The sequence below is a fragment of the Hemitrygon akajei genome, chromosome 25 (assembly GCF_048418815.1).
Source record: "Hemitrygon akajei chromosome 25, sHemAka1.3, whole genome shotgun sequence".
Taxonomy (NCBI): Eukaryota; Metazoa; Chordata; class Chondrichthyes; order Myliobatiformes; family Dasyatidae; genus Hemitrygon; species Hemitrygon akajei.
The window spans coordinates 48,189,042-48,216,515 of record NC_133148.1 but is presented as its reverse complement, the minus strand read 5'-3'; the positions used below and the strand labels follow the sequence as shown (position 1 = coordinate 48,216,515).

Here is a 27,474-nt window from a genome sequence, read left to right as displayed (position 1 = left end):
ATCTCAAGCTACTTGTGCACATGACAATAAACTCAACTTGATGATTTGAGTATGTTTCCTTACAGCATGTCATTTGTAACTTGGGAGCCCCTGGGCAGAACTAAATGAACTAGTTTCGCCTCATCGACTATGTTCACTCCACTGAAAATATTGACCAGATCTTCCCTTGGTGTTCTTCATTACAGATGCTACAGTCTCATTTAACATCATCCCATCTTGTAATTTGCACCGGGGAGTGCATGTATGCTCAGCGCTCTCTCCAAGACAGTTTGTCCTTTTTTGGATATGGTCCCAAGACCTTGAGTTGGCTCTTGCCAATCCATTTCATCGATTATTATCTCTGTAGTTAAAACCTTACAGGTTGCTGATAGATTTGCCAGCCTTGTGGGAGTGTGGGTATCTGCCCATTATCAGCACCAAATGTTTGTCTTTTGATCACTGCTGTGGATGGATTCTGTAAGCGGTCTATTGCTGTGTGTCTCACTGTGGCAGGCGGGTCGGCCTCTCTGCCTCGTGTAGTCTCCCTCTTTTGATGAATATCAGTGATATTGAAGATGGGATTGTGGTTCTGTGTTTATGGATTTGGCTATTGTGTTTATGGACTGTGAACATTTTCAGACTTATGGTTTTTATATTCTGTGTTTGTTAATGACCGTTCCTTTTCGGTTTTATTGTGCGAGGGGAGGGTGTTTGGGGGTCGGTGTTCTGTTAGTTTTTTGTGCGGGGAGGGGTTGCTTTTTGGGGGTAGATGTTTATGTTCAGTTTTCTGTGGGAGAGAGTGTTTTTGGGGGTTTGAAGATCGGATGCTATTCATTTTTGTACAAGGGGTTGGTTTGCTGTCTCTGAATGACTTTCATATTTTTTTGTTTTCGTGACTATCTGGTGAATCAAATTTCAGAGTTGTATATGGATACATGCTGTGATAATAAATGAACCTTTGAACTTTTGATCTAGTGAATCACTTCGGCACTGAACACATTGCTGTAGGTCACAGGGGATCACTGCCTATGTTCTCTCTAAGCTTTTCACATGTGTGCGTGCTCACACGTTTTTCAACCAGCGCACAAAGGAAATTAATGGTTACTTACCAAAAATACTGTAGTAATTAATAATTATACTTATTGAAATGCCAAAGACAGGAGTGAAAAAATATCTGAGTGGCTTAAATATGTATGTCGTTTTGTTGTTATTCTGTACAGTTTTATGTCAAATATTTAGTAAACCTACATAAACTGTGCCATGTGTGCATTCAGTGCGCATATACTTTTGTCACAGGAAAACATTTCCATAGCATAAGATTTTTGCACACAATGACTACTAAAAAATAGAGGGAACATTGATCACTGCATACATATTGTCCCTACTTTCTGTAACTCTCCACTTTCAGAATGAGTTCACCAAATGTCTTCACAAAGTTGATAAAATACCTTTCCCTGTCAATTAACTTTGTATATTTGAAACTGTGGACCAATCGGGAATGTTCCATCATTTGCACAGTGGAAACTATAATACACATACACCTATATCTACTTGAATGTCTGTTTATCTGCTTATACAATGAAGAACCAACCAGGCAACACTTCCCACCCCTCATGTTTAAGCCACACACTTGAAGGTTGACAATTGGAGTTGTTGGCCACTCTGTCCATGGGAATCTCTGCTGCAGAGAACCCAGTAACCCAACCTCTTTCCATCTCATCTGGTGGGGAAGGGTAACTTCAGAGGGTTCCTATTGTGAATGGACTTTTTTATTCAGATGATGTTTATGTAACCCTCAAGCTCGCCCAGCTCACATTTGTCTAGGGGAATCAGCCTTCAGCCCTGCCAAACTGGGTAATCATGTTTGTGTGGATGCCGTGTAACGTACTCCCAGTTAGAAACCACAACACAAAATACTAGACAGTACACCATATGCAATTAAATGATAGAACTTTATGAATCTTAACCTGAATATAGGGTTAGTAATGAAAATAAACAAAAAAACAGCTCTCCAGCTCTACCAGCTCTCTCCACACGCATCTTCCCTCTTCATCTCTCCTCCAAAAGACCGCAAAAAACAACATCCTTCCAGATACACAAGACAAAACAACAATCCCCGATTGTTTGACAGGCATACGACAGTCCTGTTATCTCCAACCATAGCCCAAACATTGCTGCTACAGAGAAACCATTACCTCAGCAATGAAACATTACAAAGAAGCCATTACATTCTCCCTCCCCACCAAATTTAGTCATGTCCTCATGACATTGAAATAATTTGCCAACCCTTCCTGCAAAACACAAAGCCCAATCCAGCTGCAAAAGGCAGTGACATAGCTCCCCAAAACAGTAGAGATCATGCATTGTTCCCCGGGCGCTACATAGGCCAACCTATCCGGTGGTTTCCTAATCCTCTGAGACCTCCGTACCTCCTCACCCAACTCTTCAGGCTCATACACTAGTGGGGATACTTCGGGTCTACTTGGCGAATCCTCCCTCGATCTATCACTCATGCCCCCCTGCAACTCGGAGCCCTCTGTCTCGTGTCCAGCCCCCGCTTCCTCTACTTCAGGGTCCTGCTGTAACCCAGGCTGCCCACAGATAGCACCCCCCACCTCACCTGACTCAGTGGGAGAAGGGCCGGGAGTCTCTCCCTCAGTCAATGGGGAGTTAGCGAAAGGCAGCATGTACCACACATCAAGATCATCGTCCTCCGAATCAGTATCTTCTGAATCAGAATCCCTCTCATGGGCGGGGCCCAGCCCAGCCTCTTCCACTGTGGGCCTTACAGTCTCCCAGCGTTTTCACAGGGTCCTCTTACTAGGTGTAGGCTCCAATTCGGGCTCTGGGTCTACATGCACCTCTTATTTCCTCGATTCTGCTTGGTGGCTGTAACCCCAGCCAATTCATAATTCCTTTTCAGCTCTCTCCTCATATCAGACATATATTTCAGATAAGGCTTCGGTGGTAAGTCATCCTCGTCAGTCCCACAACAAAGGTGAGTGGGCAACCTCGCCTCGCAGCCAAACATCAGATAATATGGCAAGTACACAGTCGCTTCATTTCGTGTACAATTATCACTGTCAACCAGATGCCCAATATATTGACTTCAACTGCTCTTCTTGCTGATCTCCAGGGTCCCGAACATGTCTATCAAGGTCCGATTAAATCTCTCAGGCTGGGGATCGCCCGCGGGTGATAGGGCATGGTCCTCGACTTCTCAACTCCAAGCATGCCCAATAACTCATAGATGAGTCTCCTCTCGAAGTCCCGTCCCTGGTCACTATATATCCTCCTGGGAATGCCATAATAAACAAAATACTTCTCCCATAACACTTTGCCACCATAGTCTCCCTCTGGTCCTTTCTAGGAAAAGCCTGAGCATATCTGGTGTAGTGGTCCGTGATGACTAAGACATTCACCGTGTTGCTGGCATCCGGTTCTATGGACAGGAAATCCATACACACCAGGTCCAGGGGCCCTGCACTCTGCAAGTGGGAAAAAGGAGCTGCCCACGTAGGCAGTGTCTTCCACCGTGTGCAGCGAATGCACGACTTGCAGTATTCTTCAACCTCTGACTTCATTCGGGGCCATTAAAACCGGTGTCTGAGCAATCCATAGGTTTTTTCCATCCCCAAATGTCCACAATCATCATGAAGTGACTTCAACGCAATCCTCTGATACTTCTCAGGCAGACCCAGCTGGCAATGCTCAGGTCGGTCCAGGGGTGCTGTGACCTGATGTAAGATCTGGTTCTTCAACTCCAACTGAGGCCATTCTTTCACTAATGGAGCCACTGAAGCGTGTTTTGTCTTCTCCACCTGAGCCATGTCTCCCTTTTCAACCTTGGACCAAATAGTGCCAATACCCGTATCATCTCACTGAGCAGCTGCCACTTCCCCAGAACTCAATTCTAACAGCTGATTTGTCTTCAGTGCAGTCAGGTTTCAGTAAACTTGGGAATGGCATCATCAGAAGCCCCCAATTGATCCAGCTTCTCCTTTTTCTCTGCCTTCAAGGTGATGGCAAACTGACACATGGCCTTCACCCCAGGGGCAGGAACGCTCTCTCACTCATCGTCTATGTCCAGCCCCTCATGCACCTGTTGGGACAAAGCATTAATGTTCTGGCTCCCCAGCAGGTACTTCAGGCTGAAATCATAGGCAGACAACGCTGCCAACCACTGATGGCCTGTGGCTTCCAGTTTTGCCAAGGTCAGGATCTAAGTTAGAGGGTTGTTGTCCGTCCTCACCTCAAACTTGGCCCCGTAGAGATAGTCATTCAGCTTATCAACTACCGTCCATTTCAATGCCAGGAATTCCAACTTGTGCGTGGGATGGTTTCTCTTGGAGGTCGACAAACTCCAGCTGACAAACACTACAGGTCTCAACCCGGCGCACTGATCCTGATACAGGACACCACGTAAACCTTCCTGGCTGTCATCTGTGTGCAGAACCTACAGCAATTGGGGATCCGCAAAAGCCATCACTGGTGCCTGGGTCAGCATCTCCTTCAATGACTGAAAGGCCTCCTCACATTTTACATCCCACCTCTGTCCAAAAGGCTCTGATGGGTTAAGATACTCTCCACCCTCTTTGTCCTTTTTCCCCTCTCCCTTTCTTCCCCAAGGGAAGGTAACCGCACAGAAGCTGATTCAAGGGGTGACTCACTTTGGCGTAGCCCTTCACGAATCTCCGATAATAACCACAGAACCCTAGGAATGAGCACAGAGTGCTCACAGTCTGGGGCCTTGTACAAGTGTTCACCACTTCTATCTTAGACGGGTCTGTAGCTACTCCATTCCATGAGATTATAGGTCAGACATAGCTCACAGATGTTTTGCAGAACTGGCACTTGTCCAGGGAAAGTTTTAACACTTCAGGTTTCAGGCGGCCGAGCACCTTCAGTAGCCTTGCTTCATGTTCTTCCAAGGTGGATCCATTTTCTTTTTCAATCTTTTTATTAAGTTTTTCAAAAGTAAATATATAATGATCATAATAGTATAGAGGGAGTGGGATTACATTGTTGGTAATTAACATATGAAAAGAAAAGCTAAAAATAGCACTAATATAATTGACCTCCCAAACCCTTGATACCCAAAGGCCCAAAGGAGACAAAAATAAAAAGATGAAAAACAAACCCAAATTGAAATTAAAAAATAACTAAACTATACTAAACCAAACTAAAACAAAACTAAACAAAGTTGGGCTATTAAATTATATCAAATAAAATCTTTAATGTTGTTAACTCTGCTCCTCTACTCAAGTCAATGAATAAAATAAAGGAATCAGAAAAGGTCAAATCAAGTTCTATGAAAGTGTTGAATAAAAGGCCTCCAAGTTTCTTCAAATTTAACCAAGGGGTCAAAAGTAAGATATGGTTTGGGAGAACCATTGAGATGTGGTTGGAGGATTAATCTCTTTCCAGTTCAATAGAATAGATCTTCTAGCCATTAAGGTAGCAAATGCAATCATCCGCCAAGCTGCAGAGGGCAAATCAATCATTGGTAAGCCAAAAATTGTAGTAATTGGATGAGGTTGTAAATCCATATGTAAAATTGTAGAGAATATATCAAAAATATCTTTCCAAAACTTTTCCAAGAGAGGGTAAGATCAAAACATATGAGTCAAAGATGCTACCTCAGAATGACATCTATCACAGATCGGATTTAAATGAGAATAAAATCGAGCTAACTTATCGTTGGACATATGTGCCCTCTGTACCACTTTAAATTTAATCAACATATGTTTAGCACAAATAGAAGAAAAATTAACTAATTGTAAAATTTTCTCCCATTTCTCTATAGGTACAGAAAGCTGAAGTTCCTTCTCCCATTTGTTTTTAATTTTATCAGATAAATCTGGCTGTATATTCATAATCATACCATAAATGGTTGCTATTAAACCCCTTTGATAAGAATTTAAGCCTAAAATTTTTTCCATGATATCAGTTGATTGTGAAATCGGAAAGGTCAGTAACATCATATTTAAAAAATCTCTAATCTGTAAATATCTAAAAAAATTAGATTTGGGCAAATTATATTTATTAGACAACTGTTCAAACGACATGAAACAGTTATCCAGAAATAAATCATGAAAACATATTCTACCCTTCATTTTCCAAACCTAAAGGCTTGATCCATGACAGAGGGTTGAAAGAAAAAATTCGATGTAATAGGACTTGATAAAATAAATTTATTCAAGCCAAAGAATTCATGAAACTGAAACCTTATTCATAATGTATGTTTAATAATAGGATTAACCATTTGTTTATTCAATTTAGAGAGAACCAACGGAAGAGAAGTCCCTAAGATGGAAGCCAATAAAAATCCTTGTGCTGAATTGCATTCAAGATTAACCCAATGAGGACTAACATTCAAATCCACTTCGTGTGTCCAAAATATTAAAATTCAAATATTAATTGCCCAGTAATAAAATCTTAAATTTGGCAAAGCCAAGCCACCATTCTTTTTAGATCTCTGCAAATATTTTTAACTTAGTCTAGGATTTTTATTCTGCCATATAAAACATCTTTTTTATTTTAGAGTCAATAGTATCAAAAAAGGATTTGGGAATAAAGATTGGTACCACTTGGAAAAGATATAAAAATTTAGGTAAAATAATCATTTTGATAGCATTAATTCAGCCAATCAATGATATAGACAATAAGAACAATTTAGTAACCGATTGTTTGACCTGATCAATTAAGGGTGGATCCAAATACTGTGAAGTCATCCAAATACACCCTCACCTCAAGCAAGTTCATATCCCCCACCATCTTCTCCATAACCTGCTGGAAGGTTGCAGGGGCTCCTTATATGCCCTGGTGCGTCCTTTCGAACTGGAAGAATCCCAGGGTACATATAAATGCCGTCTTCTCTTTGTCGGCCTCACTCATCGGGATCTGGGAATATCCACTCCTCAAATCCAGCACATTCAATACTTCGCACCATTCAGACAGGCCAGTGCTTCTTTGACCCTCGTGACCATATACTGGTCAGGGACGGGCCACTACTATTGGGTACACATAGGGGCTTCGGGACTCAGTGACGATCCCAGCTTCCTTCAACGTACAAAATACCGCTGCACATCCTCCACGTCTGTAGGGGCGATTTGTCACGACTTCTCTGTAAACGGGGTGGCCTCGGTCACTAGAGATAGTGTGATGCGTGCTGTTGGAACAACCCACATCAAACTCGCCAATGGGAAAGACACCTTCCAATTTCAACATCTTCTCAACTAGCCTCCTTTTCCAATCCGGCGGCACTGGGGTGTCTCCGGAGTTGAATGACTCAGTGGTCAACTTCTCCCCCTTTTCCAATAGTTTCTCTCCGGAGTGTCTCATGGGGGCACTAGACATTACCATCACCAGGAACAAATGTGCCAGGGGCATCCCCCGCATGAAGGTGACCTCCCACTTCGTAGTGTTCCAGACAATCACTGCCATCCTGCTCACCTGTACAACCGAGGGCTTCTGCAATTCGGGCCTCACCAGTACCCCAGCGGGAAATCCCAACTCCCTCTGACGCTTTCAACCAATCTCTGTCGCTTTTTGTCATCAGAGCACTGCCACTCATCTAACAACTGTGATGTCTGCTCCACCCACATCTCATATTCCTCTTCCCCCTCGGGGGTGGGCATTATTCCAGAGAAAATTCTTAGCTTCCAGCAGGGACCCGTTGCCTGTGCACTGGGCCACTTACTCGCCAGGGAGGTGAGGGCTGGTGCCAACTTAGAGCCCTCACTCTTTACTGGGGTATGGGGACTAATTAAATTTTCCAAATCCGACCACTCTTTCCCCTCATTCCTCAGAAACAATAGAACCCTGTCTCTGAAATCTCTGCCCCCAGCTGCGGGTAACTCAGCTTGTGCCCCAGCCTGCTGGGCTCCCTTCTCCTCCTCCCTGACAGTCTGGACAGTGAATGGCCCCACCTCACCTGGGGCACTGATAGACACTGACATTCCCGCTGCCATTACATCAGCGCTAGTCTGACTTAAAACAAGGTCTAAGCACCATTTAATCAAAATTTCACGCTACAATTTCAACTTTGCCAACAGCTTTAACCATACTCAAAAATCAAAGTAACAATTCATCCGGGGTATGAATATCCACCCCACTCAACACACACACATTAATTACCAGCAGTCCCACAATGGCACACCAGCACTGGACCCCAGCAGCATCTATACCAGCACGGGTTTAAACAGGGCAATCGCACAGCATCCAACGGAATCAATCCAGGATGTAGCCCCCAAATTATAACCCTCAGGCTCGCCCAGCTCACGATCGTCTAGTGGAATCAGCCTTCGGCCCCGCCAAACTGGGTAATCACATTTGTGTGGATGCTGTATAATGTACCCCCAGTTAGAAATCACAGCACACAATACCAGACAGTACACCATATGCAATTAACTGATAGAACTTTATGGATCTTAATCTGAATATAGGGTTAGTAATGAAAATAAACAAAACCAAGGGCCCAAGTCAAGTTAAAGTCATGTTGGAGCTCGCTCAGTAGTCATTCTTCCACCATTGGTCTCCTCTGAACGTCGCCGACCTTCGGACCCTCAGATCCCAGTCCACTCCGTCCGGTGGTCTACCAGCTCTTTCCACACACATCTTCCCTCTTCATCTCTCCTCGGCAGAAGACCGCAAAAAACAACATCCTTCCAGATACACAAGACAAAACAACAATCCCCGATTGGCTAACAGGCATACGACAGTCCTATTTTCTCCAGACATAACCCAAACATTGCGGCTACAGAGAAACCATTACCTCACAGTGAACATTACAAAGAAGCCATTTCATTAGCCTTATCAGTGAAACATTACAAAGAAGCCATTACATTTACCTGGAATATTCTGCTATTACACCATCTAGGCCAATGTTTACACCACTAGTGATCTCTCCGCCTGTATAAGTTAAAGCTTTTTACTTTTGGAAAGGAAAGAGAATGTAGAAAGTGTTCAGCAGGCTAGAGAACATTTGTGTAACAGCGAAAGGGCTAACACTGAGACAGCAACACAAGTGTACTCTGTACCATTGCTTCAGCACTAGTTCTGTGCCTGGCTGGGTACTGTGCATCTCTCTGGTTTACTGGAACTCAACAACTGTCTGGTGTCCAGTTACATTCCACAATGCCTGCTCCAGTGGAACTCAGTTCCTCCAGTTCTGCCGACAGATAGACTTGCTTCATGTCTCTGAGATGCTGGTGTGCAGACATTGATCCTGCAGTCATTATTTCATCATTCCCTCACTGACAAGGCCGGCATTCCTTGCTCTGCTCCAGCCGGCCAATCACAGAGCAGTGAAGAGTTTGGTGTGGGACTGATGGATATGGGTAAACAGGGTAGGAAGGCCAACGTCCTTCACCAAAGAACATCAGAGAAATAGTTTGTAATCTCAAACTAGAATCCGGCACAGTCACCTCTGGTTGTGTGTTCACGCCGTTGTCCTGAGGCTTGGGAACAGACTGTAGGTCAGTGATCCTGGTACTAGTACTGAGGGAGTTCTGCACTCTCACACATCTGTCTGAGATGCGACAGAGGGGCCCAGACGGGCACTTACTGATGGACAGACAGACCTTGTGTTGGTAGTTTGGAAGAGAGTCAAGTTCTGAAAGCATCGGATGAACTCTGATTCTCTCCCACTCTCTGCTGCTGCATTATTAATCCACTCACACAACCACAACAATGCCACACTTGCCGTTACCTATTGACCTTGCTTGGCCCTGGGTTGTGGCTGTGGCAGAGGATGTCAACAGTGGAGTGAATCTCAGAATCATACCTTGAATGTTTTTCACATCCTGTCTGACGGTGGTGTTGGAGGGGGGATGAGACACTGTGCATCTGAAAACTGAGCCTTCCTTCCACTCCTCTGTGCTCACGGTCAGGACATAGCTGGCAATGAAAGTCCCCAACTGTTCCAGAGCAGTTGGTCTCACACTGATGTTGGAAGAGATCAGAGAGTCCCCTTTCTCCCAGGTGATGGTTATTTGGTTCGGGTAGAATCCAGAGGCAACACACTCGAGGGTGACCGTGTTCCCACTCTTGGTCTCTCCCTCTGGCGGGGGCAGCAGTCTGACTTTGGGACCTTTTGTCTCCACTGGAACTGATGGGCAAACAATGGAAATGTCAAACACTTTTACTGAGGTAACCAACGTTGTCCATTTTAATCGCTGACCTCTTGCCCACCTTTGGTACTTTTTGTCCGTGCTGATACTGGTGAGGTTGAAGAAGGTTGTTGGGCAGAGCAAGTGTACTCCACCCCACTGGCCCACTCCTCCACACTGGTCTGGAGTTGGCTGATCACTGTGTCTCGGGTTCCTTCCTCTCTCAGTTTTTTGGTCACGTTTGCTTTGATTTTCTCCCTCTCGTTCACCTGCCAGTGGATTTGGACCTGGCTCAGATCAGCACCCACAATCATACACACCAGAGTAGCAGTCTGGTTGATCCACATCTCTTCAATGGAGGGATTTTGGATAAAGACAGACAACTCTGTAGATGAGAAATAGAAAATTTACAAACTGGACAATATCTGCTGTCAGCTGGCTTGACAACTTCAGCTCAGACTTATCCTGAAGCTCAATTGTACAGAATTGTACATTGGAATGAAATCAGGTTTGTTTGCAGAGTGGGTTGCTCATCTCTGCTTACAACCTTTGACTGAGAAAACAAAATCAAACATCAAGGAGCTGATTTCCTCGGGACCCAGTCAGGTCACAGCAGGGACTGCAGGACAGTTGCCCAGCCACGTGACAGTTAGCTGATGGAATGCCAATAAAATACACTATTTGATCTGTGAATTGCGAGAAGAGATGCAGTTTTTGATCAAAGACAACATTTCCTGCAATCTTCCCATCTCAGGAGGGAATTTGTGAGAATACACACCAGTCTTCATTGAGGGATCTTCAGTGGAAAGGCTGAGCAGTTTCCAGTTCCTGGGTGTTAATATCTCTGAAGATCCATCCTGAGTCCAGTACATTGATGCAATAACAAAGAAAGCTTGATAGAGGCTATATTTCATTTGGAGTTTGAGTACGTTAATGTGTCGATAAAGACTGTCACAGATTTCTACAGATATACTGTGAAGAACATTCTAACTGCTTCACGATCAGAAAAAGCTGCAGAAAGTTGTAAACTCAGTCAGTTGTATCATGGGCCCCAACCACCGTCCAGTGTTGATGACACCTTCAACAGGGGATGCCTCAAGAAGGTGGTGTGGTGTATTTGCAACCTACCTCAGTATTAATTAGACAGTGCATATATCACGACTCGATGCTTTATGCTCTTGACGTGTCTTTATTTCTCATTCTCGCTTCCATGCTCCCTCACATCATGTGTTGTTCTGTCCCAGACTGATGACCAAACTTGACAAGTGTCAGACTACATTAACTGACCTTACCATTTCAATACATGACATCACTCCTTTCCTGAGAAATGAACTTCAATGTTTTAGAACCCATTCAACTCACAGATTTAATCATTTCAATTCAACAGTATTCTCTGATATGCATGAGTATAACCAACACATTTTCTGTTTCAATCTAATGATAACTCTGGAACCGAAAACTTCATTTTTGACTTGCAATGGCTAACATTGTTTAAAACCCACAACTTAAAGCTTTACTTCAATCCAAAATCTTTAAACTTCAGTGGTTGTTTCCTAACACTTTGAGGTTTCTCTTCTAGTTTCTCTTTGCTTTCAATGTCTTGTCATGACTTTTGCTCACGGTGAAGCTGAACTGTCCATAACTGTCCATCATATTGAGCTCCTGTCCTGGTACCTCATTGTAAAATCCTTGAATTTCCTCATGTTTGCCAGAAGTCTCTCTTGTGTTGAACTTTTTCACATGTGGTGTTCCTTGCATCCTGCACTCCAATGGGAGATTTAACTACCTTTTGAGTTCCTGTTTTCCTCATCACCCTGCGATGTGTTGAAAGGTGCTTTGAATTTATCCACTTTTTCTTGCTGGATAAGCACAGACTTCCCAACTTTTACAGTAGATTCCTGTGCTCCTCTGCGGTTGTCTGCATCCAGCTTGTACTTTCCTTTTCGTTCTGCATCCCGATCTCCAACTTCCAGTTCTGCTGTCTGTACCGCCTTGATGTCTGCTAACCCATCTTTGCAGCACTCTACTAGTCACAGGTCTCCAGTTAGAGAGGTAACCATCTACTATCAATCTCTGGCTTCTCTCACAAAGCCAAAGTCTAATCCAATTTACTACCTTATCTTGAATGCCGAGCGACTGGCCTTTCCTGTTCCTGACTATCCTCCCATGCCATGCAGATGTAGATGTAGATACATGCAGTCCATGTAGATAACATCCACTATCTTCCCTGCATCAAATTTCCTGGTAACTTTCTCAAAAAACTCTATAAGATTGGTGAGACATGACTTACCACGCACAAAGCCATGTTGACTATACTTAATCAGTCCATGTCTATCCACATAATCAGATATCCGGTCCCTTAGAATACCTTCCAATAACTTTCACACTATAGATGTCAGGCTCACTGACCTGTAAATTCCTGGTTTAATTTTTCAGTCTTTTTTAAACAGTGGAACAACAGCAGCTATCCTACAATCAGCTGGGCTCTCAGCTGCCACTAAAGAAGTTTTAAATATCATTGCTAGGGCCCCTGCAATTTTTGCATTTCCTCCCACAAATTACACCCTAATTTGCCTCAAGACAGCAAACACCTCCTCCACTGTAATGTGTATAGGGACCATGTCCACGCTGTTGCTTTGCCTCACTTCAATAGACTGTCCATCTCTCAAGTAAATACAGATACAAAAATCCATTTAAGATCTTCTCATCCCTTTTGTCTCCACACATAGATTTCCATACTGATCTTCTTGGGAATCAGTTTTGTCCTTTGCAATCATTGTGTTCTTAACATATCTGTAGAATCCCTTAGGATTCTCCTTCACTTTGTCTTCTAGGGCAAACTCGTTCATTCTTTTAACCCCTCTTATTTCTTTCTCAGCTGTATTCTTGCATTTCTTATACTCCATAAGTACCTCATTTGTTCCTACCTGTCTATACCTGCTGTGCACCTCCTTTTTCTTCTTAACCAGGGCCTCAATATCTCTTGAAGACCAAGGGTCCCTAAACCTGTCCTCCTTGCCTTTTATTCTGACAGGCACATACAAACAATGTGCTCTCACAATTTCACTTTTGAAGGCCTCACACTTACCAAGTACACCATTGCCAGAATAGAGTCTGCCCCAATCCACACTTGCCAGATCCTTTCTGATACTATCAAAATTGGCCCTTCTCCAGTTTAGAATCTGAACCTGTGAACCAGATCTACCTTTTTCCATACTTACTGTGAAACTATTGGCATTATGATCAGTAGATGCAAAGTGTTCCCATACACAGTCTTTTGTCACCTGCTTTGTCTCATTCCCTAATAAAGAGTTCAAGTATTGCACGCACGCTTGTTGGGATTTCTATGTACTGATTAAGGAAACTTTCCGGAATACATTTGACAAACACCATCCCTTTTGTAATATGGGAGTCCAAGTCAATATGTGGAAAGTTGAAATCACCTACTATCACAGCATTATGTTTCTTGCGATAGTCTGTGATCTCCCGACAATTTGTACCTCTAAATCCTGCAGACTGTTGGGTGGTCTATAATATAGTTCCATTAATGTGGTCACACCTTTTTTATTTCTCATTTCCACCCATAAAGCCTCACTGACGAGTTCTCCTGTCTCTCCTGACCCAGCACTGCTGTGACATTTTTGCTGACTGGTAACGCCACCACTCCACCTTTAATCCCTCCACACTGATGCATCTAAAACTACGGACCTGAAATACTGAGGCTGCCAGACCTGCCTCTCCTGAAACCAAGTCTCACTAATGACTACAATATCATAACTGCATATGTTGATCTCTGCCCTGAGCTTATCTACCTTTCCTACAATACTTCTTGCATTGAAATATACATACTCAACATCTGCCTCCTTCTCAAACTCGCTACTGTCACTATGGCTCCCACTCCCTACAACTCTAGTTTAACCCCCCACCCCACCCTCACTGTGCAGCACAAGCAAACCTTCCCACTAGGGTATTAGCCCCCTTCAGTACAGAGGCAAACCGTCTGCCCTGACAGACAGATGTTTCACTGCGCCATTGCAACAGAACAGTTCCCAACAATGATATGTTTCATTTAGTTAGTGTCACACATGCACCAGATGAGGAGCAGCAAAGTTAGTGAGGGCAAGGAGCCCTCACACAGTGATCCAACATCTTTGACTCAGATATGACGTCTGGTCAGTGGTTTGCATTCTCACATCTGTCAGATGGCCATAGGTTCCAATGTCCCTGACCATTAGTTCACAGCTAATCACTGGGACACCCAATGTGGGAAGGGTTTAGGCACCATAGATATAAAGACGCCTATTTCTCCCCAAGTGTGCATCACCTTCCACACCTCATGTCGAAGGTTCACCATTTCCCATCTCCAAAAATCACAACTGAAACATATTCACATCACATTTATTGAACTTGGATCAGTATATTGACACAAACAAAGACTTAATACATTGTGCAGACCCATACAGGGTGGAAATCCATTCAAATGTGGCAGAGAACCTACCCAGTAACTGAGAGATTTGTGGTGAATCATGTATGTAGTTTAATTTCATTCTTGACCTTAAGATAGACCTGAGGACGAGTCACAACACCACCTGGAACAGAGAGAATCTCAGTTAGAATGAATCTTCCAATAATTCCCTCCTTACCCAACACATTCCAGTCTTGCACCATCATGAACAATTTCTAAATCTGAGAGACTTCACTTTATCTGAAACTAAAGGCTTTTCCCTTTCTGCTCATCATTGGGATTTGTGGAGTGGAAATCTTGAACCTGCTGCATTTTACAGCTCCCAGTGAGGTTAGTCTATTCAGTTTAATCAATGGGAGTCGCTGAACACAGCAACTCGACAGAAAGTGGAACTCAGCCCCTGGACTTGCATCATCCTGTGCTGTTTATTCCATCTCCCCTGGAGCAGGGGTGGCAGTCTCAGCTGTGTACGTGTGAGAGGGAGTGAGAACCTGTGGAACTCTCTCCCACAGAAAGCACTTGAAGAATTATCATGTAATATATTCAAGAATGGGTTGTAAATACTTCGCTGGATGAATGAGTCAAAGGATATCTGGAGAAAGCAGGAACAGGGATTGAATTTGGATGATCAGCTGAGACCAGACTGAATGGTTCAACAGATCGAGAGACCCAGTGACCTGCTGCTGTTCTCATTTTCTATCGTCTATCACAGTGCTGGATGGTGATAAATCTGTCCAATTGCCAAGATCAGACTCACACTGAATTCTGTCCACACGTACCTGTGTCATTCCTGATGGATTTCTTCACCGGTGTTGGCAAACTCTCATCCTCTATCACACAGGAGTACTCAGCCCCACTGTTCCACTCTGCAGCAGGGACTGTCAGTCTGCTGATCATCATGTCTTCACCTCCGTTGATGTCTGGACCCATAGTCCTCACCCCATCTTCCCTCTTCCTTCCGTCCACCTGCCAGGTTACACTGAATCCCTGTAAATCACTGTGAACCACCTCACACAGAATGGTCGCTGTCCTCTTCGTCCAGATCTCTTTGAAGGAATATATGCTTAAAGTGACTGAGGGGCGGGTATCTGAACATTCATCTCGGAGAAACATCACAATCTCTTGACAATTATTTTCCAGTCCCATCAAGATAGATGAGACCTTTCTACATTCGTGAAGAAAGGAATCTCACCTATTGAGCAGACAGGGTGAACACCCTGAATCAACATAAATGAATAAGATTGACCCTTACATTGCTTTTGCAGTTTCATGGTCACTTAAACTGTTAACAGCCACGTTGAAACAAATACAGAAAATACCAAGCCTTTCAAAGTATGGCTGTGGAGCAGAAAACAGAGCCTAGTCTAACTTGAAAATATTCCAGAAAATACACATCATATTTCAAAATTTAAATATCAGAAATATTTAGTTTTTGTCACAATTATTAAAATGCCCTTTTTTCTCTATTAGGTGTAACTAACATTTGCTGCAGCTTTGTCAGAATGTTGTGTGTTCAAGCCGCCCTCCAGAGGCTTCTACACATTGTCCAGGCTGACTATTCCCACACAGGAGCAGAGGGAGAGCTGCTCTGCTGGAAATTCAGTCACAACTGAGGCACTAATCGGAGGCTGGGATTATGTTCAAAGGCAGAGGGAAAGAGCATTTTGAAGAGATCTCCAGCATGTCTGTACGGTGAAATGGTCTGGATTCTTTTCAAGTTATCAACGTATTTTCTAAAATAGAATCATTTCTGCGGTGAAGCTTCTGGATTATGTTGGTTGACAGTGGAAACCAAACAGATGATTGGCTGATTTGAGTGCCATACTAGATTAGAAAAATTGAGACAAGAAGAGCCAAAGCAAAGGCCGAACCGATGATTGGCCGATTTAAGTACCAATTGAGATTAAAAGGATTAAGGCGTTGAGGCTGAAGGTGAAGTAGGAACACTGTCTGTGGCTTTACTCACCTCAGCACTGAACAGACCCTGCAGCTGCGGCCTGCAGCCATCGGCACTCACCTCAGCACTGAACCTGGCTCTGTGGCCGTGGCCTGCAGCTATCGGTCTCCTGGACCGGTTGCAGTGCTGAACTGGTGACGTGGCTGTGGATTTACTTCAGGGGACTCTGCAGTTCAGGTTCTGTGGATTGTTTGTTTGATTTTTTTATTGTTTTCACGGTTAGGTCTTTTTTCACACATTGGATGTTTGACTCTGAATCCTATTGTTTCTTTGTTTTGTGACTGCCTGCAAGAAGAGAATCTCATGGTTGTATATGGTGTTCATACTTTGCTAATAAATGTACTTTGTACTTTGAACTTTATCAGTTCACTCACAGAATTAAACCAGGGCTGCAAGGTGATTTAGTGTTGACCTTGAATTCATAGCACAATATAAACAATTTCAATAATGGGCTGAGTCCCAGGACCCTACCTTGGACGTTCTTCACTTGCTTCTTGATACGGGTGTTGGAGGGGGGATGAATCACTGTACAGCTGAAGACTGATTCTGTCTTCCATTCCTGTAAACTCACGGTCAGGAAGTGTCTGGCACTGAAAGTCCACCCCTGCTCCAGAGCAGTCGGTGTAGCGCTGGTGTTGGAGGTGATCACAGTGCTGCCTTTCTCCCAGGTGACATTTATTTGGTCCGGGTAGAACCCAGAGACCACACACTCCAGTGTGGCCGTTTTCCTTTTCTTGGTCTCTTCCTGAGGTGGAGGCAGCAGACTGACCTTGGGACTTTTTATCTGGACTGGAATAGACAAGAAAACAAAGGAAATATCAAACAATTTTTACTCAGGTATGGAATGGTGGCCATTTAATCACTTGTCTCTTACCCACCTTTGGTACTGTTGGTCCGTGCTGATACTCGGAAAGATGAAGGAGATTCCTGAGCAGAGCACTCGTACTCCACCCCACTGAACCACTCCTCCACACTGATCTGGAGTTCGCTGAGCACTCTGTATTGGGACACGTCCTTCTCAGCTTGATGGGTGTGAATTCCTTTAGTTTTCTCCTTCCCGCCCACATGCCAAGAGATGTGGATATCTTTAGGATCTGCACAAATAACTGTGCACTTTATGGTAGCAGTCTTGTCGATCCACATCTCTTCATTGTCAGGATTTTGAATAAAGACAGACAATTCTGTGGATTAGAAATGGAAATCTTCAGAATATTCCTGGAGATATTTCCATTGGTTGTGTTAGGTCAAGACAGAATATCAGTACATGACAACTGCAGATAATGCATACGGAATAACAAAAACATCCAGGGCTGAATCATGTATGCATATTCATGTAAGATTTGATAGAGAAAAGAAAATCAGAACAAGTGATCTGATAACTAGGTTTAGATTCGCTTTGTAATAACTGTACCAATTGGTTCACTGTGAGACAGAGAAGCATGCAGATTTCTCAGCAGAGACACAGCTCAGTATATTCTTTGCTTGGAGACTTAGTGCCATTGATCAGTAACAATGAACACTGTGAATCAATGAGAATCCCTTTCTCCATCTGGGCTGAGCCTGGGATTCACTCATTTTAATAACTTCACATCCTGACATTCCAGTCTTACTGTGGCTGTGCCTCTCCCCATCTCTGCAACCTTCACTACCCACACAAACTTCAGAAAATATCATGTTGTTTCAACTTTGCTCACTCATACACCTGCACTACTTCTGCTGGTGGGTGTGGTTTTTGCATTCCTGCTTAGAGACACTGAAGCCTCTGTCTGTCTTGAAATGAGCAGTCATGGTCAGAGTGTATCCATAAGTTGCTGGACTGATGAACTGGCAAAATGGATTCAAATCTCAACCAGGGGAATGAGAGTTTAAATTCAATTCATAAATGCTTCCTGGAATAAAAAAAGACTACAGAGTTATTTGTTGTGTTATTTGCTGTGGTTACTTCTGAAAAGAAATCATCTGGTTTGCCTGGTATGTGACTCCAGACCTACAGCAATATGGCTGAACCTTAATCACCATCAGGAATGAGGCAACAAGTCCTTCAGTTCCAGAGCGATCAGTGATTGATAGGAAATGATAAGTGAATAAAACAGCTCTTTGATCATGTTTTGGTCACCTGTCCTCTGGGTTAGTGTCAGGTTTGTGTGATTGCACTCAAGTGAAGTTGTTGAGGTCATCTCCCAATGCACTGTTTTCCAGAAAGAACTACAGTCTGGATCAGTGAATTTGAATAAATCAGGAACAGTGGAAGAAAACAGAACAATTGTCTTTGCTCTTGCCATGTGGTCGAAGGTATGGAGGCTGCCACTTTATCAAGAGACACTGTGACTTCCATTCTGTGAGATGAAGTTGCTTGGCATGATCAGTGTTTTGAAGTAGACAAAATGATGCTCCAGCTAACCTGCTGGACTAGGGATCATTTCCAAATAAGAAGATATATGTGAGATGTTCTTTGGTTGGGCATAACATGCAGATTTGTGACTATTGGGGTCTGCTCTGCCCTGCCTGATCAGGCTGGTTGCTGATTGTGAACTAAGAGCCATAGATTACCAGTTGTCATTTCTTGATCGGAGCCAGAAGTTGTTGTCAGAGGTCATCCTGGTGACTATAGCCAATGACACTGGAATGTAACATTTGAATTGGCAAGGAATGAATTTAAAAGTAGATGCTTCAAGTGTGCTGGCCGCAATGGCTCTGTAGGATATTCACCATTGCGGGTATGAGGCGCCTCATGGATGTGCAGATTTTAAACGGGACTATGAGGAACATGTGGCAGCAGTAAAGTCTCCTTTTTAACTGGTATAATCTTTCTAATATTTGACTGTTCATGGAAGGTCAGGAAATCTCAGCGGTGTGCACACTGGTATTGGTTGTGTAAGTTCACATGTTCTTACATTGAGACAATGAAAGTACTTGTCGGTAAATAGAGATTCTCTCTGTGTCTCCCTGATCATTATTACAAGGGGTGATATTTGTAACATCATTATCATCAGTTCTCTTACACTGCAGCTCTCTGCACTTTGTGTACACCATTTGTACACTTGGTCACCTTCAGGCACGGGGGTGGGGTTTGTTCTTTGACATTTAGTGTGGAGGCTGATTGTGTTTGTGTCACAGTTGAGACCTTCAATGAGACTGTGAGTCAGTGTCTTTGTCTAAAAAAAGAGCAGATGTAACACACACGGTTCCAGTCTGACTGCCATGGATCATCTGATAAAGTATGGTGTGTATTTCTCTACATTTCTCATTTCAGTAATCTTATGAGCAATTTTCTTTTAAAACAGAAAGTCCGTTGGTGTACACTAGATGATCATTGTTGTCGTGTAATATCACAAATATGCAAACCTAGGTGTACACTGGAGGGTCACTAAATTGTGAATCTCAGTTTAATCAGCACTGTGATGTTGTTAAACATGTTTTCTGCAGGTTTCTCAGTTAGGTCTCATATCAGCCTGGTCTTGATAGATAGATAGATAGATAGATAGATAGATAGATAGATAGATAGATAGATAGATAGATAGATAGATAGATAGATAGATAGATAGATAGATAGATAGATAGATAGATAGATAGATAGATAGATAGATAGATAGATAGATAGATAGATAGATAGATAGATAGATAGATAGATACTTTATTCATCCCCATGGGGAAATTCAACTTTTTTTCCAATGTCCCATACACTTGTTGTAGCAAAACTAATTACATACAATACTTAACTCAGTAAAAAAATATGATATGCATCTAAATCACTATCTCAAAAAGCATTAATAATAGCTTTTAAAAAGTTCTTAAGTCCTGGCGGTAGAATTGTAAAGCCTAATGGCATTGAGGAGCATTGACCTCTTCATCCTGTCTGAGGAGCATTGCATCGATAGTAACCTGTCGCTGAAACTGCTTCTCTGTCTCTGGATGGTGCTATGTAGAGGATGTTCAGAGTTATCCATAATTGACCGTAGCCTACTCAGCGCCCTTCGCTCAGCTACCGATGTTAAACTCTCCAGTACTTTGCCCACGACAGAGCCCACCTTCCTTACCAGCTTATTAAGACGTGAGGCGTCCCTCTTCTTAATGCTTCCTCCCCAACACGCCACCACAAAGAAGAGGGCGCTCTCCACAACTGACCTATACAACATCTTCAGCATCTCACTACAGACATTGAATGACGCCAACCTTCTTAGGAAGTACAGTCGACTCTGTGCCTTCCTGCACAAGGCATCTGTGTTGGCAGTCCAGTCTAGCTTCTCGTCTAACTGTACTCCCAGATACTTGTAGGTCTTAACCTGCTCCACACATTCTCCATTAATGATCACTGGCTCCATATGAGGCCTAGATCTCCTAAAGTCCACCACCATCTCCTTGGTCTTGGTGATATTGAGACGCAGGTAGTTTGAGTTGCACCATATCACAAAGTCCTGTATCAGTTTCCTATACTCCTCCTCCTGTCCATTCCTGACACACCCCACTATGGCCGTGTCATCAGCGAACTTCTGCACATGGCAGGACTCCGAGTTATATTGGAAGTCTGATGTGTACAGGGTGAACAGGACCGGAGAGAGTACAGTTCCCTGCGGCGCTCCTGTGCTGCTGACCACCGTGTCAGACCTACAGTCTCCCAACCGCACATACTGAGGTCTATCTGTCAAGTAGTCCACTATCCAATCCACCATGTGAGAGTCTACTCCCATCTCCGTTAGTTTGTGCCTTAAGATCTTGGGCTGGATGGTGTTAAAGGCACTAGAGAAGTCAAGGAATGTAATCCTCGCAGCACAACTGACCCCCTCTAGGTGAGAGAGTGATTTGTGCAGCAAATACGTGATAGCATCCTCCACTCCCACCTTCTCCTTATACGCAAACTGAAGAGGATCCTGGGCGTGCCTGGTTTGTGGCCTCAGAAATGTGATCGCCTCATAAAACCTGACAGTCAGGATATCTCCCCGTATTGCTGAATGCTGGTGTTACTCCACAAGAAGCATATAAATCTGTCAATGCTTGGGTAATTCTAACAAAACATTCTCCTTTCTGACATTCCTTGGGATCACTGAGTTTCCCTCTTGGACTGACTTCAGTGTCCGGCACGTGGATCAATGTAACTTCAACAATTTGTCTCATCCGGGATTTACACACAAAGCATGTCAGATTGGACAGGAGACTGGTTAGACCCCTGTGTCTTGTCTCACCAATTTGTCTTGTGCCCAGCATTATCAAAGGGTCATCCGTCATTGACTGAGTCAATTTGGAATTTCAGACCCATTCACCTTCATCACCTCGTGCCTCAAAGCCACTGGGTGAAAAACAGGTTCCAGTTCTTGCTAACTCGAGTCAGACAGGAGGGAATCTGGCCAAGGAAACTGGAATTGGGATCTGAGTCACACTGAAGCAACAACGTACACAAACGAATGAGTGTATGGACAACCAGAAACACAAGAGGTTCTACAGATGCTGGAGATCTTGAACAACACACACAAAATGCTGGAGGGACTCAGCATGCCAGGCAGCACCTTTGGAGGGGAATATACAGTCGATCTTTCAGGCCAAGAGACGTCACTGGTACTGGAAAGGAAGTGGGCAGAGGCCAGAATAAGAGGTAGGTGGAGTCGAGTGGAACCTGTACATGGAGCTTCGAAATATAGAGGGGTAATAATAAATGGCTGAACCAAAAGGAATCGGATTGGACAGTGGACCATGGAGGAAAATGCAGGAGGAGGGGATCCAAATGGAGATGATGGGCAGGTGAGAAGAAGTGAAGGGATGAGGGGATTAGTAAAGAAAGAATAAAGGTATGGGAATTGGGGGAGATTACTGGGAGTTGTAGAAATCAGTACTCATGACATCAGATTGGCAGATATCTGGATGGAATATGAGGTGTTGCTGCTCCAACCTGACTTTGGCCTCACCAGGGCAGTAGAGGAGGCCATGGACAGACATGTCAGAATGGGAATGAGAAGTCAAATTGAAATAGGTGGCCACAAGGATAATAGAAAATCAAACTGAAATGTAGAAGGGTGAGATAGCCAGTTTGAATTGCATGTTTTCTTCTCTCTCTGTTAAACCCATCTGAATGGATACCAGAGACAGGTCTGGAATCCAGTAAATGGATTGTAATAAAATTCAATGACAAATTGTATACACAGCCAATCACTTTATTTCACACTTTCTTGCTGAACAATGATACTGTTGGGTTGAACCATCTGAGAATGTTGCATTGAAATTACTCATGGAAAAGAGGATTGGCACAGACTTTGATAAACAGCGGGGACATTTTCCACCTGGAAATAGAAGATTCATAGATTTAAACTTGGAAAAAGGGAGCCCCACATATTCCCCCTCTCTATCCTCTGTATATCTCATCCTATGTGTGATGAGAAAACCAGATGGAGATGGGGACCAGAGTTGACCCCCCCCTGTGAACTATGCTGCTAATGAGAGAGAGAGATGAAGAACAGAGGTAGAGGCATCTGCTACAGATAAGAGAGAGAGAGAGAGAGACACATGATTTAGTATTATGGCGTATTCACTGATTGTTTACCTTTTGCTGCAAGGACACTTAGTTGTTCGTTAACATTCCTGCTGAGACAGCAGGGAGGGGCCTAGTTTGATGGACATGGACATGTTGAGTTGATGGATGGCTGATACCCCATCAGGGGAGATAAAAGATGGGTCTACTGAGACACCGGCAGACACACCACGAGACACTGCAAGAGTGTTGTGCACCCACAGGAAGGTGGGGGCCTGGAGGATCGTTTCAGGGGAATCGGTCCAGAGCTCACGGTGGATGAAGGTAGGCGGTGGGGACTTGTGTGTGTGTCCACCCTTGCCCGGGTGACGAGTCCACCACTGAAGAACGGTCTAGCCTGGGACGGAAGGGTCATAACCAGTGACCCCAATGGTACAACGGAAGAAGACGACGGAAGTTTTGCCTGCTGCAGCTGCTCATCTCTTGCTCTCTCTCTCTCTCTCTCTCTCTCTCTCTCTCTCTCTCTCTCTCTCTCTCTCTCTCTCTCGCTCTCGCTCTCTCTCTCTCCAACATTGCAAACCAACATCTACCTCAACCCAAACTGAACTGAACTGAACTCTGCATATTCTTAGGACTATTCATTTACCCTTGGTTTTGATAGAGCTTGGTTTTGATTCTTATTCCTACACTTCTGTATTTATCCTTGCTAACCTGTTTTATATGAATATTTGCAATTTTGATACTGTATTACTTAGTTTACTAATAAACACCTTTAGTTACAGTACCACCAGACTCCAACGTATCATTCCATTTCTGCTGGTTTAGTAACCCGGTGACAGGGTACGTGACACCATTGTTTTCTTGGTCTAGAATCCCTTTCTAATAACTGTACCAATTGGTTCACTGTGAGACAGAGAAGCATGCAGATTTCTCAGCAGAGACACAGCTCAGTATATTCTTTGCCTGGAGTCTCAGTGCCATTGATCAGTAATAATGAGTACTGTGAATCAATGAGAATCCCTTTCTCCATCTGGGCTGAGCCTGGGATTCACCCTGTTTAATAACTTCACATCCCGACATCCCAGTCTTACTGTGGCTGTGCCTCTCCTCATCTCTGCAAACTTCACCACCCACACAATCTTCAGAAAACATCGTATTCTTTCAACTCTGCTCGCTGATACAGCTTTACTACTTCTGCTGGTGCCTGTGGTTTTGGCATTCTTGCTTACAAACACTGAATCCTCTGTCCCTGTTGAAATGAGCAGCCATGAGTGTATCCTTCAGTTAGGGACAGATGATCTGGCAAAATGGGTTCAAATCCCAACCAGGCGAATGGGAGTTTATATTGAATTCATATCTGCTTTCCAGAATGAATAGAAGAAAATGAAGGATTTTGAGTCTTATTTGTAGCTTCTGAGAAAAAAAAGCAATAATCCATATCAGGCCTGGCTGGTCTGTGACTCCAGACCTGCAGCAATACAGCTGAAACTTAATCATCATCAGGAATGAAGTCACAAGTCCCTCAGTTCCAGAGTGATCAGTGATTGATAGGAAATTATAAATGAATAAAACAGCTCTTTGATCAACTTTTGTGGCACCTGTCCTCTGGGTTGGTGTCACTTTTGTGTGATTGCACTCAGGTGAAGTTGTTGAGGTCGTCGCCCAATGCACGACCATCAGTTCACGTACATTGCTGCTCTCTGCATTTAATGTGCACCAGTGATTCCCAGCTGCAGCAGAACTACCCAAAAAGGGGGCGGTAACTTGTCCTAAGGGGGCATTTAGGAAAATAGAAGTCATCAGGTTTAGTTCAAGATTCTCTGGGGCGCCGGGAAGCTAACTAAGGCACGAGAACTGACTGACCATCAGTAGAGCAGGCACTTCATAAAAAAAGATGAGGCACTGGAACACAGGAAGAACCATAGCTCTTCAGGCCGTGAGCACTCATCGTCACAACGCATTTGAAACTCAGCAATCTCATCTTCCCCACCTACCAACCAGACATTATTAGGGATGCATAAATTAGCAACCAAGGTGTCCAACAGTTCCCCCTGACTTGCAGTATGGAACAAGTTCATGCTATTTAACAGTTCAACTACACACTCTCAAATTTGTCTACAGATGTACGGAAAGTGGGTTGAGCAATGATATAGCACTGGCCGGAACCAAATGGTGAAATAGAGTCAAACACTGAACCTGTTGACCCTGAATAGCATATGTACAATTTATCAAAAATGGAAAAGATTATCAAGAGATTTTCTTTTGTAAAAAGCAAAGAACAAATTCAATGAAGAATCAATCTACTATGAGCTCAAAATGTACATTGAGGATAAAAGTATTCTGATTGGGAACGTGATTTTTGTGCAACAGATGGAGCACCATATATGATGGGTCACCATGCTGACTTAGTGGGGAAAAATATTCCAAGTCTGTTTGCAATCCATTGTGCAATTCACGTCAACATCTCGCAGCCAAACAACTTCAGCCAGCGACATTTTACAAGCATGCCCCTTGGTAATATCTGCTATCAACAAACTTAAAGCTCATCCATTAAAATAGCAGAAAGTTTTGCCAGTTAAGTCAAGAAGTGGTGAAGAATTTGAACACTTGCTTCATCACACTGAGATGTGTTGGCTGTCAAAAGGCTGCTGCTTAAAAGTTTTCCTTGAGCTTTTTGACACTGTTGTTGAATTTTTGCTCATTCGACAACAGCTTGGAAACAAGATTGAACTTCTACGTGGAGATGTCACATACCGAGCTGATCTGTATGACAAAATGAACATTCTAAGTATGAAACTACAAGGTGAGAATTTCAACTCACTGCAAAAAGTGCAGTGTCCACGTTTATTGGCAAATTGGAACTATATAACCAAAACATTGGGACTTGGCCCCAAACGTCGACTGTACATCTTCCTATAGATGCTCTCTGGCCTGCTGCGTTCCACCAGCATTTTGTGTGTGTTGCTTGAATTTCCAGCATCTGCAGATTTCCTCATGTTAGGGAGAAGAATATACTCACAGTTTTCCTGCATGGAAAGTATGGCACTCTCTTTCACAGATGGTGATTTGCAGGAGTTCTGCTTACACCTGCAGTCACTGAAGAAAGATTTTCAGACTTGATTTGAGGATTTGAATGATCCAGAAATTCTGGACTGGGTTATTAACCCATTTCTTTGCAAGGTAGAAGAAGAAGAAGAGAGTTTGCAGGAAGGAACTATCAAACTCCAGAATGATGAAGAGGCAAAAATGCTTTTCAAAACTGTTGGGTTTTATGGTATGTGGCTTCACTGTCATAAGAAGTTTCTTGGTCTTTGGAGAAGAGCCAAACTGCTTTGCGTTACAGTTCCATCCACCTACCTTGCTGAACGAGACTTCAGTGCAGTGAACCACGTACTCAGAAAAACAGAAACCACTTGGACGTTGTTACATGTGGGAGCCTAAGGTTTTTGCTATCACGCCTTGAACTAGGTATTTCAACTCTTGCTAAAAGCCATCAAGCTCAAGGATCACATTGATATTGAAGCTGCTGTATGGTGCACAGGTACTGTGTAAGCTAGGATTCAAGACAAATAAAAATTTAAAGCAGAATAATTTTTCTCATGTTATCACATGGTAGAAATATTTTTGCACTATGGGAGTGCCAGAAAGGATATTGTGCTTAAGAGGAGCATTGGCAAGTATGAAGGTGTTTTGGAGAGGCATTGGCAAGTATGAATGTGCTTTGAGAGGGGGTGCAGTGCACTAAAAAGAGGTTGGGAAACTCTGGTATACACCATTTACACACTCAGTCACCTTCAGGCACATGGTGTGTTTTCCTCTTTGACATTTAGTGTGGAGTCTGATTGTGTTTGTGTCACAGTCGAGGCCTTCAATGAGACAGTGTCTTTGTCTGAAGAAAGAGCAGATGTAACACACATGGTTTCAGTCTGACTGGGACAGATCATCTGACAAATTATGATGTGTATTTCTCAACATCTCTCTTTTCAGAAAGATTATGAACAATTTTTTTTGAAAGTAGAAAGTCCATAGGTGTAGACCAGATGATCATTGTTTTCATGTAATATCACAAATATTGAATCCTAGGTGTACACTGAAGGGTCACTGAATTGTGAATTTCAGTTTAATCAGCAGATAGTGAGGTCAGCTGAGCAGATCATCGGGGTCTCTCTTCCCGCCATCACGGACATTTACACTACACGCTACATCTGCAAAGGAAACAGCATTATGAAGGACCCCACGCTCCCCTCATACAATCTCTTCTCCCTCCTGCAGTCTGGGAAAAGGCTCCGAAGCTTTTGGGCTCTCACGACCAGATTATATAATAGTTTCTTCCCCCAAGCTATCAGACTCCTCAATACACGAAGCCTGGACTGACACCTTGCCCTACTGTCCTGTTTATTATTTTTTGTAATGCCTGCACTGTTTTTGTGCACTTTATGCAGTCCAGTGTAGGTCTGTAGTCTAGTGTAGCTTTCTCTGTGTTTTTTTTTATTACGTAGTTCAG

The 27,474-nt window shown here is 43.4% G+C and overlaps 1 long non-coding RNA gene and 2 gene segments (V, D, J or C); 1 reads left to right on the top strand and 2 right to left on the bottom strand.

Moving 5' to 3' along the window:
- Window positions 1–27,474, top strand: part of LOC140716615 (uncharacterized) — a 132,771-nt gene that overhangs the window by 45,389 nt on the left and 59,908 nt on the right. The window lies entirely within an intron of this gene.
- Window positions 1–27,474, bottom strand: part of LOC140716612 (immunoglobulin heavy constant gamma 4-like) — an 82,888-nt gene that overhangs the window by 6,981 nt on the left and 48,433 nt on the right. Inside the window, 1 exon segment of the C gene segment in view lies at window positions 16,985–17,302. Coding sequence covers window positions 16,985–17,302 — 318 coding nt within the window.
- LOC140716162 (Ig gamma chain C region-like) lies at window positions 4,202–14,856 on the bottom strand. The segment is given in 4 exon segments: window positions 4,202–4,435; window positions 9,867–10,090; window positions 10,174–10,476; window positions 14,590–14,856. Coding segments are annotated over 4 exon segments (810 nt in total).